A 19,824-nucleotide genomic window follows, 5' to 3' on the forward strand; every position below is an offset into this window, starting at 1 on the left:
ATGGTAGGTTAATGGCAAAATTTGTTATTATGACAATTCAGGTGAATTTGCGTTGCCTCCTCCACTATGATTTGGCACCAAATTCACCTGAATTGTCATAATTAAAATTTTGCTATTAACCTACCATCACAGCCATTTCTTGGCCGCCACCTTGGATTTCACATCTTTTTCACCTTGGTCTTCTTGGGGGCCGCACTCTTTTTTTACAGCTTGGCTGTTTTGGTTTAGATATCACTTCTTTTTGTATTGCAGGCCACAAAGCCAGCCATAAACTGGCTTTGGTGCTTCCTTTTAACTTAATATTTTTTTCTTTACTGCTGGAATTGTGAACAAAGGAAGTAATTGTGTGTATAGCTTTTGTCTGATTAAGCATTTGTATATTTAATCTAAATGATTATCACATACTGTAGTTAATAAGGTGACTTCTTACATAACTGAACTGTAGCTGAAACTCATTGTTTGTAGCTGAAACTCATTGTTTGTAGCTGAAACTCTGTAGCTGAAACTCTCATTGTTGGTAGCTGAACTCTTTTCAGGGTGATTTGTTTCTAGCTGAACTCTCTACAGGATGATTTGTTTCTAGCTGAACTCTCTACAGGGTGGCTGAACTCTCTACAGGATGATTTGTTTACAGCTGAATTCTCTACATGGTGGTTTCTTTGTAGCTGAACTCTCTACAAGGTTACTTCTTTTAGCTGATCTCTCTACAGGGTGACTTGTTTCTAGTTAATCTCTCTACAGGATGATTTGTTTCTAGCTGAACTCTCTACAGGGTGATTTGGTTGCAGCTGAACTCTCTACATGATGGTTTCCTTGTAGCGGAACTCTCTACAAGGTGACTTCTTCTAGCTGAGCTCTCTACAGGGTGATTTGTTGCAGCTGAACTCTGTACAAGGTGATCCTTTTCAGGGGCGGATCCATGCAGACTTTTAAAAAGGGGTTCCACTTTGGAACTGCAACTTCAGCCTAGCTGTAAGTTGAAGACCAGCAATAACAAAAAAAAAATGTCATCACCTGCTGACAATAGCTTCCCCTCACCATAGACGCCCTCACCAACTATATTTCCTGATTTATAACTATAGATACATAGCTTGCTACACTGCTCCTCTAAAGACTACTGTGACTGCTCTATTAGAGTATCTCGATTTGACTGCTCTATTAGAGCATCTTGAGTAAGAGAGGCTCTTTCAAAAGGGGGGTTCCATGGAACCGTTTTAACCCCCTGGATCCGCCCCTGCTTCTAGCTGATCTCTCTACAGGGTGATTTGTTTGTAGCTGAACTATCTACATGGTGGTTTCTTTGTAGCTGAACTCTCTACAAGGTAACTTCCTCTAGCTAATCTCTATACAGGGTGACTTGTTTGTAGCTGAACTATCTGCAGTGTTGGGCAAGTTACTTTGTAAAAGTAACTAGTTACATATTACATATTACTTGCAACTGAACTATTTAGTTACAGTTACATATTACCCATAAAATAAAGTAACTATAATAATATTACATATTATATTACTTTGTATCCACAGCCTTAAGGTGTCACGTGTGAAACTACCACTTTATCACGTGACATGATTACATTGTTGGACAATGTGCAAATCTTGGTTATAAGTAAGAAGCTGGTGAATAAGCTTCATTCAGTAGGCTTCGTTACTTCGTTGTGGCTAGGCGTTACTCAGAGGATAACTAACGAGATTAGTAACTTCGTTACTTGTAGCAATAACATTACGTAATATTAGACTCGTTACAGTAACTATATTACTTAGGTAACGCGTTACATTTGTAAGTAAAGTAGCTTGAGTTATGTTACCCGTTTTTATAGCGTATTTCGTTATATTACTTAGTTACCACAAAAGTAATAATATTACGTAACGCGTTACTTATGTAGCGCGTTACTCCTAACACTGACTATCTGCAGGGTGATTTGTTTGCAGCTGAGCTCTCTACAAGGTGATCCTTCTACCTGATTTCTCTACAGGATGATCTGTTCGTAGCTGAACTTTCTACAGGGTGATTTGTTTGCAGCTGAACTCTCTACTACATGATGGTTTCTTTGTAGCTGAACTCTCTACAAGGTAACTTCTTCTAGCTGATCTCTCTACAGAGTGATTTTTTTTGTAGCTAAACTCTCCACATACAAAGCAACTTCTTCTAGCTGGTCTCTCTACAGGATGACTTGTTTCTAGCTGATCTCTCTGCAGGGTGACTTCTTTCTATCTGAACTCTGCAGGGTGATCTGTTCATAGCTGAACTCTCTATAGGATGATTTATTTGCAGCTGAACTATCGTGGTTTCTTTGTAGCTGAATTCTCTACAAGGTGACTTCCTCTAGCTGAACTCTCTACAGAGTGAAGCGTTTGTAGCTGAGCTCTCTACAGGGTGATTTGTTTGCAGCTGAACATTCTACATGATGGTTTGTTTGTAGCTGAACTCTCTACAAGGTAACTTCTTCTAGCTGATTTCTCTACAGTGTGACTCGTTTCTAGCTGATCTCTCTACAGGGTGATTTGTTTGTAGCTGAACTATCTGCAGGGTTATTTGTTTGTACCTGAACTCTCTACAAGGCGATGTTTTCTAGCTGATCTTTCTACTGGATGACTTGTTTCTAGCTGATCTCTCTACAGGGTGACAGTGACTTGTTTCAAGCTGAACGCTCTACAGTGTAATCTGTTAAGTTTGTAGCTGAGCTCTCTATTGTTTCTAGCTGATCTCTCTATAGAGTTATAACTTGTTTGAACTCTTTACAGGGTGGTATTTTGATTGGTTGCTGAACTCTCTACGCAGTGACTTGTTTGTACTACAGAGTGACTTATTTGTAGCTGAATTCTCTACAGAGTGACTTACTTGTAGCTGAACATTGTATAAAGTAACTTGTTTGTAGCTGATCTCTATAGGGTAGCTAATTTGTTTGAATTTTCTATTGGGTAGTTGTATTTATAGCTGAACTCTCTACACAGTGACTTGTATGTAGCTGAATTCTCTACAGAGTGACTTGTTGTAGCTGAACTCTCTACAGGGTGACTTGTTTATAGCTGAATTCTCTTCATTGTGACTTTAAAATGTTCTGAATCTCTACAGTGACATATTTGTAGCTGAACTCTCTACAGGGTGACTTGCTTGTAGCTGAATTGTCTATAAGATTAACTGTTTGTAGCTGAACTCCCTACAGAATAACTTGCAATGCAATAATTCTATAATGGAGTAAGTTATAAATGTAGCCAAGAGTAAACTCTTCCCATTATTTACTCTTGACGTAGCTAAATGCTTTATTAGGGTGACTGTTCTATTAGAGTATCTCGATCTCGCATTTGCTACACGTAGTTGGATTTTGAATCATAACTCACTGGTTTCTAATCCGATTCTTTTGTACTACTGCAAGGACTTTCTATGATAATTATACCAGCTACATACCAATTTTCAGCTCATTGCTCTAAGTGGTTTTCCTGGTAGGCGTGAAAACTAATAGTTTTGTTATTAATAAACATCGATCGCGTAATTGTGACACAGGTTGGGTTTTGTGTCGTATCTCGATTCTTTTCAAATCACAAAAAGGCACTCCTATGATAGGCACTCCTATGATAGGCACTCCTATGATAGTTACTCCATCTACATAGCAATTTTCAGCTGATTCCTTCAAGAGGTTTATCCTGTGGGCGTGACAGACCTTCGACCTTATTTTATGCAAATAATCGGTCATAACTCCGTGAATGTTCATCGGATTCATACCACACTTGGTACTGAGATTCGCCCTTTAAGTATACCAAATTTCAGCCTGATTGGAGTATGTATTTGTGTTTTATAGCAGATTTTGCAGAGTTTATGAAAAGAAGAAACAGAAGTAGAAGAAAAAATGAAGAAAAAAATCCAAACTTTGGCCGCTCGTATTTTGGAAATGGCTGGAGCAATTCTCTTCAAATTTGGAATGTGGACTCCCCTACCTAGCCAGAACTTCTGTAACACATTTGGTTTCAATCGGATAAGGGATCACGGAGCTACAAAGGTGTGAAAATCACATTTTCTTCCTGTTAATATACTCACAGTGTGGCGCGCCAGCTTCTTGGGCCACATGACACACTACCGTGTGCCTTGATTTGACACAATGGAAGGCACACACAAAAGGCAAAGCCTGTACAAGGTGTCAGCCATGAAAGAACACTACAAAAATTTAATAAAACACACACAACATTACAACTGAAACGACACCTTTCGCTGTCAGCCAAGATGAATGGGACACAAAGGAGGACACTGGTAAGTCCATGAAGAATGCATTGTACGTACTGCGGTATACCAAAACGCATCTCTCAGGCCAAAGCAATGTCGAACAGTGAAAAAATCAAGCCTGTATCCTTAGCCGTTATCGAGTTATTCTTGTCTGAAGGCATCAGTCAGTCAGTCAAGCAGTCAATAGAAAATTACGTTTATTATATTTATATATTTTTTTTAAATTCCATAGCAACTTGTTGAAAGCATTTCGTGTTGATCTGAAAGTTTGTTTGTGCTTAGTTTTACTTAACCAATACTGCCTCATCATCGTCTGGGAAAAACAAGATTGGCTTTTGGGTGATGTTTTTTCATGGGCCATGCCTACTCCTTTGTGGTCCCTACCATACAGTACTATCGCACTGTCTAGTTATATTAAAATTCATTTCTTGGCTGCACCCTATATCAGTTACCAGTTAATTTTACTTTCATAGACATGTTCTTTTTTGTACAGTCAAGCTGATTTTTGCATGGGGGTTCTTGGTAAATCAGATGCATACGTATCACATTTGACTTATCAATGTACAAGTAGATTAATAAGACCATCTTATGGAGATATACTCCAAACAAGATAGCAGACATTAAAAATAATGCTCTTTATAAACATAGTCTTTGCTGGTAGGTGGTCTTACAAAGAAGGTGTGTCCATTCACTGGACTGGACTACTGGGCTCAAGTTTGCTGTTGTTGCTGTTCTTTTACAGCCAAATGTAACCACAGAAGTATTTTAGAAATCAACAACATTTACCACAAGACATAGAACTTGCACAGATGACATAAAATTCATGAAAAAAAACTGCATTAAAACCTCAGTGTAGTTCTTACCTACTGCTACCAATGATGCAAGCACTGTGCACTATTAACACTACTAATGCTTCTGTCCGTCTTCTCTAGCCTTGCACACGATGACATAAATTCAGTCAGCTTTACACCTGCATTGTCTAGCCTTTCAGCAGTCTGTGTATTCACTATAGCTCCTCAATACTTGTAAATAGCAACAAGTGCGCAGTGTTTAGTTAGCCAGAGAAATGCTATCCAATAAACACACTACCTAACAGGCAGATAATGTAAGGCTCCATCATTGTAACTTAAAAATTACATGTAGCATGCACAAGCAGAAAATGTTTAAACTACTGTACAATATCCCATCAAATAGATTGGTACAACTAGACTATGCCTGTATAGTTGTATATACCTCTAAAATTCAAGACAAGACACTAAGAACCCTGGTATTCATCATGTTTAGTGGTTGGAAATGTGTTTGAGTAAACTTCATGAGAGTCCAGTAATCCAGTCCAGTGAATGGATACACCCCTTACAAAGAGGTGATCACCAGGCATAACCTATTATTTACCATTCCATTCCACTGAATCTAGACACCCTACCACAGTTGCATGGTGCCATAATACAAGTACGTATCTTCCTTTGCAAACATCGAAAACTTTGCTGATCCTTGGTCACAATCCAATGGGTCTAATGCCAAAAGGACAAAGTCCTGGATGTTTGTCTAAGAAAATTAATTGACAAACTACTGCGGGCATCAGTACTCTGTTGAGATGACAACTTGAGGAGAAAGAACACAATCCACAGTTGCTAGTGCATCACATATGCATACATATGGGATCATCTTTGAATGATGTACATGTGCTGTAGCATCCGCTCTGAATGGCATGAATATGAAGGGCAACCTGTTTAATCACATCACCTGTTAAGCCCATTATGTTTAAAATAGTCAGCTAGAATTATTATATTTTGCAGGATGAAAAGTAAGATATGTTAGTACCATGCACAGTGGAACCTCTCTTATCTGGACCTATTAATTGGGCACCACCTTTGTTGTCCAGACAATTGTAGTCCATTGACCATAATGAAGTTTGGTCTAGATGAAAGCACAAGGAGAGAGCCTAAAGGTTGCTGTTTACCTGTCCCTTTGGTGGGAGGTTAACTAAAAACTACCACTTGGTTGATAGGTGATAACTCATTTCTACAGCCTAGGAAAGAAACCATGAATGCTCTGTAGTGACTTCCTCCTCTGCCCACTAAGTGTATGTTAGATACCCACTGGAGGTTTTTTAGTAGGGTTGACAACCTGAGGGCGCAGTTTGGTCACCGAGGTGTGGCACTAATTAATGCCCGCCGAGGTGCCAAACCAAGCATGAGGGTTTCAACCTACTAAAAAATGACAGTGGGTATCTAACCTATTTAGAAAGCAACTATTACCAGCACTGATAAAAGAAGCACAGAGTCACGCTAGGTAAGGTCCTTTACAGCATGTTTGCATGTACCGCCAGCTTAGTGGCCAGGTTAGTGTTGTTTTAGCAGCTGTTATTAGTTCCAAGGCTTGTTTACTAGCTAATACAAGCTGGCCACGAAGCGACAAGCTTTATTACAACTGGCCATGAAGTGACAAGCTAAATTACAACTGGCCACGAAGCGACAAGCTTTATTACAACTGGCCACAAAGTGACAAGCTTAATTATTGGCCATGAAGTGACAAGTTTTATTACAACTGGCCACACAACAACAAGCTGTATTGCAACTGGCCACAAAGTGACAAAAGTTACAAACAGGTGCAATAGCACAGCTGTGTTGATGGTCTAATGGCAACAGTGCTGACAAGCAGATGACCGCAAACTGATTGCTAGCTAGTTGTGAATATGGAACATTGTTGGGGTAACTGTAATATGCATCGAGCAGCTGGCTTGTGTGGCTTGATGGCTAACTAAGGCCACTCCAAATAGATTCTCTGTTTCCCGTCCACCGCCCGCATCTGGTTACTGCCAGCTCTAAATATTCCATTATTCCGTATTCTTCCATTATTTTCCGGTTATTCTTGCATACTGATAGGCTCAGTAAAAACAGTGTCAGCTCACGTGTCAGCAGTGCTATCAAGTCAGCACAAATTTCACGTTTGAGTTATTTTTGCAACTTACAAAGGAAGGAACAAGCTTAAGCATGTTTTTATGCAGCCTTTTTGGCTGTGCTAGGCAAATAATGGGTTGAATAGCTAGCCAATCTTATAATGAAATAATGGAAATGGACCGCCCGCCCGCATGCAAATATGCCTGAGTCCAGGATGGGAAACAGAGAATTTATTTGGAGTGGCCTAACCTTAGTCAAGTGCTGGTATGGCTGATGAAAGTAAAAACCCAAATCTCACTGACCATGCAACCACTAATTACATCAGTGACATAGAAAACTCTTTGAAGTGTTGTTGAATTTACCATAACAGTTTCACGTGACTAGGTCTCTAAATAAAACTTAGAACCCTAACCTCAGGTCAATATTGCCAATATTGGCAAGTTATCGGATTACCAAAATTAGCAACTTTAGGAATTTCCAAAAAGCGATTTTGCCAAAATTAGTATAATCTTTGCTTGCCAAAAATTGAAGAACTGTGCTACCAATACTATTTTTACCAAATTTGGATACTAAAACCCACAATCAATTCTTTATATCAGGAATCAGTAGGGACCACAAAGGAGTAGGCGTGGCCCACGAATGAATATCACCCAAAAAACAGTCTCAATTTCCCCTGACAACAATGAGGCAGTATTGGTTAGGTAAAATTCACCTGAATTGCGTTATTAAAATTTTACCATTAACCTACCATCACAGCCATTTCTTGGCCACCACCTTGGATTTCATATCTTTTTTCACCATAGCCTTTTTGAGGGCCGCACTCTTTTTTTACAGCTTGGCTGTTTTGGATTAGATTTCACTTCTCTTTGTATTTGCATACCCCAAAGCTGGCCTATGGCCGGCTTTGGGACTTTTTAACCTATCCTTTTTTCTTTACCACAGGAAGAAGAGATGAAGCAGATTTTAAATACTTTAAATATTTCTGATTTTATCAGTAAATGTACAAATTATAATATAATACATATATTTAGTACAGAACTCTCCATGGTGATTTCTTTGTAACTGAACATTCTACAAGGTGACTTCTTCTGCTGCTCTCTCTACAGGGTGAATTATTTGTAGCTGATAGATCTACAAGATAACTTCTTCTAGCTGATCTCTCTACAGGGTGATTTGTTTGTAGCTGAACTATCTACAAGATAACTTCTTCTAGCTGATCTCTCTATGGAGTGACTTGTTTGTAGCTGAATTCTGTATAGATGATTTGTTTACACCTGAACTCTTTACAGAATAGTTTCTTTGTAGCTGAACTCTCTACAAGGTAACTTCTTCTAGCTGATATCTCTACAGGGTCACTAGTTTGTAGCTGAATTCTCTATATGGTGGTTTCTTTGTAACTGAACTCTCTACAAGCTAACTTCTTCTAGCTGATCTTTCTACAGGGTGATTTGTTTTGTAGCTGAAATCTGTACAGGTAATTTGTTTGCAGCTGAGCTCTTTACAGAATGGTTTCTTTGTAGCTGAACTCTCTACAAGGCAACTTCTTCTAGGTGATGCCTCTACAAGGTCACTAGTTTGTAGCTGAACTCTCTACATGGTGACTTCTTCTAGCTGATCTTTCTACAGGGTGATTTGTTTGTGGCTGAACTCTCTACAAGGTAACTTCTTCTAGCTGATCTCTCTACAGGGAGATTTGTTTGTAGCTGAGCTCTCTACATGGTGGTTTCTTTGTAGCTGAACTCTACAAGGTGATTTCTTCTAGCTGAACTATCTCTTTCCATAGTTGCATGAACTCCCTACAAGGTAAATTCTTCTAGCTGATCTCTCTACAGGGTGAATTGTTTGTAGCTGATCTCTCTACAGGTGACTTGTTTGTAGCTGATCTCTATACAGGTTACTTGTTTCTAGCTGATCTCTTGAATTCTCTTCAGGGTGACTGCTCTATTAAGATGACTGCTCTATTAGAGTATCTCGATCTCGCACTTGCTACACCAAGTAGGGTTTCGTGTTATAACTCCGTGGCTTTAAGTCTGATTCTTCTACACCATTGAAGAGCCTTTCTAAGATGATAACTCCATCTATACAGCGATTTTCAAAGCATTACCCCAAGCGGTTTATCTGGTAGGCGTGGCAAGCAGTCGTTTTTTATTAGCTAATCTCGATTGCTTAATTGTTACATACTGTTGGTTTTTTTCGTTGTATCTTCCTGATTTTTAGCTCGATTTCTTTTATACCACAAAAGGTTTGAGGTTCAATAGTTAACCTATTCACCCACCCATTTTCAGTTTCTTCCCATAGAGTAGCTCACCTAATATCGGACGGGCTCCAATATCGGACGCCATTTCTCCTAAACTACAATGAACATTCAAACATTCTGCACATCTCCAAGTAGGCCAATGCTTCATCAACTTGTGTACCAAGTTTCAGATCTCTCGGGTTCTTGGTCTCGGTACAGCAGTCTTTTGAAGACAAGTCCGAATTATACGGAAAATCGGAAAAACGCTCAATTCAAGGACAGCCATTGTTTGCAGATCACACTTGCATTAAATCAAAAATTGCATACCTTCAGATTGTAGGGCTACTCATTTGCTTTCTAAATATGTATGGTTTATTTCATTTAAAGTATTGTACTGTTGAGTTATAGACCAAAGAAAAGAGGCTGTCACTGGAGCAATAATCGCCCTAACTCAAAATTGTAATCAATGCTTTGAAAATATTTTAAAGTGGATAATTGCATACAATTATTCATTTACAAGTTGTCAAACAACTTTTCTAATAAATTCACTGTCCCCCAGACTTAAAGTATAACAGGAATACCAAAACCCTCTAATAGAGCAGTCAAATACCCTAATATAACAGTCACCAATCTTTTGCAAACAGGTGGTGTAAATCAATTCTACATAATGCTGATATACTTAAAATGTGGTTCTATCTATATTTTGTTTTAGAATTTTAGGATTACAGCTGAAATGATTGACTTTTTATGTTAGAGTGTTTGACAGCTATATTACATATTTTGCTATTTCTGCAGTCAAGTCTGCAATATTTTATGTCTTTATAGTGTTGGATTTGCAGGAACTAGTGTTTAACAACTTTCAGTACATAATCGAAAACAATCATCCACCTTGTATGCATTTTCAAACTATTTTTTTCTGATTTTGAGCAAAAATAGCTATGGCGATTATTGCTCTAGTAACAGCCTCTTTTCTTTGGTCTATAACTCATCAGTACAATACTTTAAATGAAATAAGCCATACATATTTAGAAAGTACATGAGTAGCCCTACAATCTGAATGTATGCGACTTTTGATTTAATGCAAGTGTGATCTGCAAACAATGGCTGTCCTTGAATTGAGCGTTTTTTCCGATTTTACGTATTATTCGGACTGGTCTTCAAAAGGTTGCTGTACCGCGACCAACAAACCGAGAGATCTGAAACTTGGTACACAAGTTTATGAAGCATTGGCCTACCTGGAGATGTGCAGAATGTTTGAATATTTACTGTAGTTTAGGAGAAATAGCGTCCGATATTGGAGCCCGTCCGATATCAGGTGAGTTCCTCTATGTGGTTTACCCTGTAGGCGTGACAACATATTGGTGTTATTTTTCGTGAATAATCACTCATAACTCTTTGCCCGTTTATCGTATTCCAGCCAAAGTTGGTACAAAGATGCGCCGGCTTTATACCCCCTTCTGTGTGCCAAATTTCAAGGCAATCAGATATAGCGTTCGCATTTTATAGCAGTTTTTGTAAGTGTGCGAAAAGAGGGTGGAGTCTATTTTACGGAACGGAATCATGGACTAAACTACGGAACGGAACGCTTTCTCAAAATGAAGCCTGCAGCTTACCATTGCTGAAACTTCCCTTACAAATTATCGATGGACCTCCAGCCGGTGATTAAACAAAGCCCCAAGAAAGATAGAAACAATTAAAGGACTGATTGTGGGTTTTAGTCGGTTGTCATTAGTAACGAAGTACTTATTGTGAGATTAGCTGTCTCAGTGATGTCATAGATAATAGAGTAATAGGGATAGGAAACGCAATAATGTGACGTCACAAAACACGTACATTTCATTGGGCGAACGTAGGTTACGTCACGAACATCTTCGTTACGGGTGAAAAGGGGCGTTGCTAACCGTTTATCGAAAGCTCAGTTAATAATTACAAGTTTCGTCGGAGGAGACAGGTGCTTAATGGATAGCTGGTTAGTTGCACTGTTAGTAATAAGTTTGCTTGGCGTGCGCAGAAACAAGTATAGCTACCAAAAATCCAAAAAAATAAAATTAAAATAAAAATCGCGAAAATTACGAAGCTCATTTTCGCCGGTCGTCAAACATCCCCTCTACCAAACCTCAAGGCAAACCTAAACGACGTGGTACCGTGTCAACTTTAACGGTACCCTAAAAGGCCAGCAGTATTTATCTCTTTCTGTTGCTTTGTGTGTTGTTTTTCAGCTCTACCCTGGGCGTCAATTGGAGGATTCATGTTTGCGAACAGATTCAAGCGACCTAGAACTGAATCACCATCGAAGAATAACCCCGAGAACTGTATTGTATGCTCAGAAAAGGCTACTGACGATGTGTTTGAATGCTGCTGGTGTGAGAGTCGTCAGCACAGTGCTTGTGCCAAGATAAGTTCTGATCTTAGTAGTATGTTGAATAATATTGTGGGTAACATTGTGTTCTTTTGTTCAACCTGCCTTGAGAAGGTGCCTATGGCCCTTCAATTTTATGAAGAACAGATATGTGTTGATTCAAGGCTAGAGTCTGTTGAAACCAAGCTCTCAGAGGTCCAATCCACTGAGAAGAAACTTTCTGAGGCAATTAAAATTATTGAATCACAGCTTGGTGGATACCATAAAGAAATCACAACTGCAATAGCAGGCAACTCCTCACCTGCCAACAACCCAGTTTCCCCAACACCTCTACAAGTCTCTGAGGATTCTGTTGCTCAGATTGCAGCCTCCCTAGTTGCAGAACAAAAAGAAAAGGAGAAGCGTCAGACATACATCATCATACATAACCTTGAAGAGTCTAATGCCACAGATGGTACTGCTAGAAAACAGGATGACATTAAAAAGTGTTTGTCAGCACTTCAAACCTATCTGTATCAATCACCAATGCTTTCCGACTAGGGAAAAGATCTGATAAGCCAAGACTTTTGAAAGTGTCTCTCAGTTCCACTCAAGAAAGAGCTTCTGTCTTAAAGAACAAAACCAAACTCAGATCTACCACAAATCCACCGAATATTCGTTCCTTGTTTATAACACCAGATCTCACCCCACTTGAACAAAAGAAACACAAAGCACTGAGGCAACAACTGGCTGACATGAATAAGTCAGAAAATGTTTATATGATAAAAAATGGGAAAGTAGTGCGGAGGAACACTTAAACCCCCTCCGCACTGATAATCCCATACCCCCTTCCCCAATTGATTTTACTTCTACTGATTGTGATGTATCCCACCCTTTGACTGCTCTGGTACTAAATTGTCAATCTTTGGTTTCCAAGAAAGAATCCTTTCAGAATATAATTAATACTCACTCTCCTGATGTCATTTTCGGTACAGAATCATGGCTCAAATCTAGTATAAAGAACATTGAAGTCTTTCCAAGTGGTTATGTTGTTTATCGTCAAGACCGAGCCGATGGCTACGGTGGTGTTTTTGTTGCCTGTCGTGATACCCTTGCTACTCATGATATTCATCTCACTGCCTTGTCTTGTGAGTTAGTGGCTTGTCATATTCAACTAGCAGACCAATCATCACTTATTGCTTGCTCAGTTTACAGACCACCTTCTAGTGACGAATCTTACCTAGCAGAACTCTGTCGACAACTTAGAGCTATTCATATGAAATTCCCCAATTCTGCATTATGGATTGCAGGAGACAATAAACTGGGTAAATAATTGCACCACCGGTCACTCTTATCCTGTCACTCTAAACAACTCCTTCCTTGATTTCCTTAATGACAATGCACTTAGTCAAATAGTCAACACACCCACTAGAGGTCCAAACATATTAGACATTTTCATAACCAACAGACCTTCTTTAGTTGAGACATGTGACACTGTAGATGGTATCAGTGATCATGAAGCAGTTCTTGTTGTCTCATCCATTGTGGCAAACCTCTCCTCTCCATCTAAAAGAATAATCTACCTGTGGGCCCAAGCTGACTTTAACATTATCCGAAGCAACATTCAAACACTTTGTGAGGACTTTCTCAATAACTATTCAACTTCGACTCCTGTTGATGTTTTATGGAATGAATTTCTGTCCATTTGTAATACCTGTATGGATTCAGTCCCAACCAAACTAATTTCTTCCAAATGTAAGCACCCTTGGATCAATAACTATATTTAGAACATGGCATGCATAGTATGCTTTGATCTTTGATATTTAATGAGGTTTCTAATATCACTAAGAAACCCGGTAGGAGGTTTCTAACTAACTTTATTAGAAACCTGCAGACAATTGATAAAGCTCACTATGCAAGGGTATTCAATTTGTATTTAAAACCTAGGTCATGTTGTGTTAGATGTGATTGTGGGTTCTAATGAAAATGTTAAAAAATGCTAAAAAAGGTACAAGAATCACTGTAGACAAACATGCCCATTCATACATGACACATCAGTGATGATAGTTAATGTTAATGGTACAATTAGTTGCACCAACAAGGTTAATCCCTGGAGCCATGTTCTCTTGATTTTCAGTCTTGTCTAGCTTGTCATGCTGCTTAACCTTCTCATCTGGTGATACTTTCAAATCTTGATCCTTAGTGGTAGTCACAGTACCATTTAGCACATCTGATGTTACAGTCCGCAATTTCTCACCAACCCGCTTATAAGCCCTCACAGCATTAGATGAGTGCCCCATCCTTTGCATAATAAGTTGTTCATCTACTTTGGCTTCAAACAATCTGGTTGCATTTGTGGCGCGAAGTGAGTGGTTGGTAAACTTTCCCTCAATTCCTGCTGCTACACACAATCTGCGAACAGTCTGCTGTAATGAATTATGCAGCCCAATAGGTATTTTGTGATACCAACATTGTTCATTTGGTTTAGCAAGTGGCTTTAGATAAAGTGCTCCATCTGGACAATCTTCTGGACACTTTGACATGTATAACTTGTAGAGCCTGACTAAACAACGTTCTGGATTATCATCATTAGCATACTGAACCACTTGCTTTTGCTCCCGCCTGCGGTGTACAAGACCTCCTTGATTTGCTTTAGACACGTCTTCTGTGTACATTACATAAGCCCGTCCATTAGTAGGTTCAAACAGCTGGATCTGTGAGGGATAATACCTCAATCTTCTATACTCCACACCACTTCGTAATGCAAAGTAAAAACCTATATAATATATCAATGTGTTTAGTAGCTGTTGTGGATGTTTATCTCCAAGTAACCCCTGTTTCCACAAAGTATCTTCATGCTCCTCAGTAAGTATTTCAGCTTTTTTCACTTGATAATTGCCAGTAGATTTCAGTTCTTTCATGCGTGCATCTAAAGTAGCACGAAACTGACAAAACATAGGATCGGCTAGTATATTTACATCGGCTCTATCTACTTCTCTTAACAAACGTAATAGTGCACAGCATATCTGATAAAGAGTATCAGGTGAGTATGGCCTACCATCTTTTCGCCTCACTTCAAGTACGAACTTCCCTAACCAAAAATTCATAGCTTGTTTCGACATTTTACAGAAATCCTCAAGTAGCTTGTGCTCCTTTTCCTCAGGCTCAACACGTGAACACTGCCAACGATATTGAACCCACTCACGCCATATATTCCCCACCCATTTGTTATGGTCTTGTGTTTTGACTGGTATTCCACGTTTCCTTGCTTCCTCAACTTCCTTGGATGTTTTTGGTGACCCATATCGTACACTACCTCTATTAACCACTCCACTAGTCTCGCTAACAGTTTCATTTTTATTACCTTCCTCAAACAATGTTGGTTGAGGTCCACCATCAGTCAGGTGACGCAGCGGAGATTGTTTACCTTCGAACTGCTGTGATGCAAGAAGAAGAATGTCATCAGTAACTTGGTCGGGAAATTCTTCCTTAGTAAATTCTACAGACGAACAGTTGTTCAACTCTCGCTCAAACTGCTGTGATGCAAGCAGAAGGAGGTCGTCGGCTACGTGGTCAGGAAACAGTTCCTTAGCCACTTGTGAGTGAATTATCGACGTCTTCTTGACTTCAACACCTGTGCAGTTAAACTTTTCACAGTTAATAACCATGCAACAGAATGCTTACTTGTATTCTGCTGGCTCACAAAAGTTCGCACCTCAACATCAGTTTCACCATCGCTGCTAGATTCAGATTCACTTTCCCAAGGTTCTCCCAACCCAAGTTTAAATCGTTTAGGGCATTTCCAACCTGGAGGAGGCTTCATAGGTTGAAACGGCTTGAACTTCAACTGTCCCGCCATTTTGAAAATAACTACGATTTCAAAACGTTTATCACACCCACAATCGTAAGCAGATCACCGTCACAAGGTTTTAAATACATTTTGCAATGTTAATAAACCAAGCCATGTTCTAAGTCGGTTAGGAACCACGCCCTCGGCTTTTCGTGTTTTAGAAACCTCGTTTCGCTCGGTTTCTAAAGCCACGAAGAGCCTCAGTCTAGGTTCCTAACCTATACTAAGAGGCTGACCCGCAGAAAGCAGCATGCATACAATCAAGCTAGACATTCTAACTTACCAACAGACTGGTCTAAGTATTACGATCTCAAAAGACAATCCCAGCGCGAATGTTGTACAGCTTTTAACAGATCTGTATCCAATCTTGTAGATCCTAACAAGAACACAATTACTAAACGTTTGTGGTCTTTCATTAAGAATAAAAGGCAAGATTCTGTTGGAGTGGGCACCCTCAAACATCAGGGTGAAACATTTGTGGATGCTACAGGCAAAGCAAACCTCTTAGCAGATTATTTCTCATCTGTTTTCACCAATGAAGATGTCACTCACCTTCCTACACTAAGTACTGATCCAACACCTAGTATACCACCAATTCAGATACATGTGGATGGCATATACCAACTACTATCAAACATCCAACAACATAAGGCACCCGGGCCTGACAACCTTCTAGCTCATTTTCTTAAAGAAGTGGCATATGAAATCTCCCCAGCCTTATCATTGATCTTCCAGGGTTCTTTAGATCAAGGTACACTACCAAGTATCTGGAAAACTGTGAAGGTAGTTCCTTTTTATAAGAAAGGTAATAAATCAGACCCATGCAACTATAGACCTGTGTCCCTTACATGTATCTGCTGCAAAATATTAGAGCATATAGTATATTCAAGTGTATCTAATCATTTAACATCCTTTAACATTCTACGCGATGAACAACACGGTTTCCGTCACAAAAGGAGTTGTGAAACACAATTAATTTCCACAGTAAATGACTTTGCCAAGTGTTTGAATCAAAAAGGCCAATGTGATGTACTTCTACTTGACTTTAGTAAGGCCTTTGATAAGTTTCCAGATTCCCGACTCTACCTCAAGCTCCAACATTATGGGATTGATAGATCTATCCTATTGTGGATTAAGTCCTTTTTAACTTGCAGATCCCAGTATGTAGTGCTAGAAGGGAAAAACAGCTACTCTAAACAAGTTCTCTCTGGTGTACCCCAAGGTACTGTACTTGCACCACTTCTGTTTTTTATTGTATATAAATGATCTCCCTGCTTGTGTCAATAATAAAGTTAAATTGTATGCAGATGATGTCCTACTGTACTCCTACATACATTCCAAATCCGATTGTATAGCCCTACAACAGGACCTTGACAAACTTACTGAATGGGCTCATACTTGGCTGATGGAATTTAACATTAAGAAATGTGAACACTTGAGAATTACCAATAAAAGAAATCCCATCATTTATAGCTATCATCTGGAGAATTCTATTATCTCTGAGGTTCCTCACACAAAATATCTTGGGGTCACCATTGACCAGAAACTATCATGGAATGAACACATTCAAAGAGTCACTAGCAAAGCAAACCAGGTTAATGGATTTTTGCATCGTAATCTTCACCAATGCCCTGTTTCTGTTACACTGTTAAAAATAGGGTGTAATCCAATCACTTTTGGGGAGTTCTAACTGCTGTGTAAATTAAACTCCTTTGAAGGGAGTTGTAGTACTCCCCAGGGGTGCTCTAGGAGCAACTAAAAGGTGTTACAAGGGCATTGCAACACTTCCTAAGGGTGTTCTAGGAATAGCTATAAAGGTGTCACGGTACACTTTAAAGATGTTCTAGTGCTCTCCATGGTGGCATTTTGTTGAAAAGAAATGTAGGCTTGCTATAGCATTCCAGTAACCTTCATGTTGATTTCAATTTATACTCAATGACTACCAACAACAAAGCACATTAGCAGTACACAATAATATATTTGCAACACCTTATACTTACCACATAGTTGTTTCCAAGTCACTCTTATAGAAGTTAGCAAACTGTACTTATAACCTAATTTTCAATAGAAGCATCCAATTGTGGGTTTCAATATACCTAGGTGTAGGCAAACACCCTTACAGTGGCTTAGCTATTATTGGGGAGTAAAATGACATTCGTGGTGTTCAACAACACCCCAAGTGCTACAATACTCCCCTAGGGTGTTGTAAATACCATGGGTGTACATGAACACCTTTACGATGGGTGTACCTGTAACACCTCGTTTTAACAGTGTAAGAACAATTGTTACAAGATGATGGTCCGCCCCATTGTTGAATATGCATCCTCTGTCTGGGCCCCCCACACTCACACCAATATAAACCAACTTGAATCCATCCAAAGGAGAGCAGCCAGATTTTGCTACAATAATTTTTCTAGATTTAGTAGTGTAACAAGAATGATGTCATCATTAAATTTACCTACCCTCGAAGAAAGAAGAAACAAGTCTAAGATAACTACAATGTATAAGATAATTAATGGCAATCTAAGTATACCTACAAATGATCTAATACCTAATCATCGTCCATCAAGGGAAGGATATTATAAACAGCTTGTCACTATGATTGACTCCTATAAATTTTCCTTTTTCCCTTCTACAATCAGACTCTGGAACACACTCCCCCCTTTTGTAATTCACTCCCCTACCTTAGATGAGTTTTGTACCAACCTGAACATGCATTATGATCACACCTGTGCACAACAATCTTTTTGATTTCTGCACAGTAACAAATATAATAATAATAATAATCCATCGAAAGGTGAAAATTGTGAAAAACTGACAGTATAAACCAGTTTATTTTTACTCTAAAGTGCCTAACCATTGTGCCAAATAGGAAATGTACTGTTAACCTGAGGGAACCATAACTTTAGTTTTTTTTTTCAAATATTGAGTAGCTTGCCTTAAACTAGTTAATTGTTAATGAAAGTTTAAACCACTTAGCGTCTGCTTAGGTACAGTTCAAGCTAATCTGTCTGTTTCCTTTATTAGAAAACCACCCACAAAGTGGAACCGAACATAGGAGAACTTTACTAAAAGAGTGAGTCGTCTAAATTCACCCGATATTGGTGAGACTCTAAATGACATCATTTCAATGTGGCAATATATATTATACGGTGTTGCATAAGCAGGGACATAGCCAGAATCCGGATCCTCTGAGCCTATATAGGCCTTTGCATCAATCAGTGGCGTAGCCAGGCCTCCATGGATGGGTGGGCACACTCGCCCACACATTTCACCCCATGCAACTAACTAGCACAAAATGCGAGTCCATCCTTAGTGGACTCTACATACATTTGGTTTAAAAACTGTTTCAAAAGTGCATAAATGTAACTAGCTAGCTAATAATACGCTATGCTGCTGTTCCTGCAGCTTATTTCACTAGTCTAATGCTACTGCATGAATGATTTAGAAGCTAGAAATTGAAACTAACTTATTACACTTCCTTGTCTTTGTCTCCTTTCACTCATCTATACTTGTACACAACTCTTTGTACTCAGGCCTGACTTCAGATAATCGTATGGCTTAATTCAGCCACCAATTACAATTTATCACCTCCAACCCCAACACCTAAAGAATATCTGTGCTGTTGCTCACAATTCAATGTTCCAGATGTGAAAAATAGACTGGATTCCTCCTTCCTCTATTCCCAGCCTAAAATTTGGATCACGTGATGCTGTGCGTTAAATAGAAATTATTTGGATTACGCTATGTAATCATTGAACTTATACCAATATCCACAGCTGATTTACAATGATAATATCGCGCTACCAAGGTATGCACTACTTTTCTCTTGTTCGTAATAACAAAATCGGGTGGGCGCCGCTCTCTTATGGAAATTTGGGTGGGCGCGTGCCCACCCAGGCCCACCCTTGGCTATGCCACTGGCATCAATAGACTAATGCTGCATTGGGAAGCGCTGTAAGTGGTACACAGAAATACCCTAATAAAACAGACACTTCTCTCACAGCTATATATGGCTAAACTGCTGACACTATAACTCACTCTCTGATAGCTCAAATAGAATTAATTCATGGAAGAGACCTGTCATTAAAGTCATGTCATGTATATATTGTACATGCATTGGTAACAGTCTGGCTATGGCCCTATGTATCAAATGAGTTGTGATGAATGCATACATATAATTATGCAGGAATGCATTCCACTTGCTAGTTGTTATAGCTGCAGTGGTGGCCAGTGTATGCTAGCCAGTGTTCATGCTGATGCTGCTGTCAGTAATATAATGTA

General features: G+C 39.2%; 1 protein-coding gene across 1 annotated transcript; it reads right to left on the reverse strand.

Moving 5' to 3' along the window:
• Positions 1–13,659: 13,659 nt before the first annotated feature.
• LOC136256636 (zinc finger MYM-type protein 2-like) lies at positions 13,660–17,262 on the reverse strand. Its single transcript, XM_066049613.1, has 2 exons — positions 15,375–17,262; positions 13,660–15,324 (listed from the first exon to the last, which is right to left on the reverse strand). Exons 1-2 carry the CDS (start codon positions 15,547–15,549, stop codon positions 13,745–13,747), a joined length of 1,755 nt encoding a protein of 584 aa, XP_065905685.1. The 5' UTR covers positions 15,550–17,262; the 3' UTR covers positions 13,660–13,744.
• Between the last annotated feature and the right edge of the window lie 2,562 nt (positions 17,263–19,824).

The sequence above is a fragment of the Dysidea avara genome, chromosome 5, assembly GCF_963678975.1.
Source record: "Dysidea avara chromosome 5, odDysAvar1.4, whole genome shotgun sequence".
Classification (NCBI taxonomy): domain Eukaryota; kingdom Metazoa; phylum Porifera; class Demospongiae; order Dictyoceratida; family Dysideidae; genus Dysidea; species Dysidea avara.

What these genes read in the sequence shown, in the direction of transcription:
- LOC136256636 (XM_066049613.1), bottom strand. Translation starts at nt 15,549, where the DNA reads ATGGCGGGACAGTTGAAGTTCAAGCCGTTTCAACCTATGAAGCCTCCT. An exon ending in TGTGAGCCAGCAGAATACAA is followed by an intron (nt 15,325 to 15,374) that starts GTAAGCATTCTG and finishes TTAACTGCACAG; the next exon opens with GTGTTGAAGTCAAGAAGACG.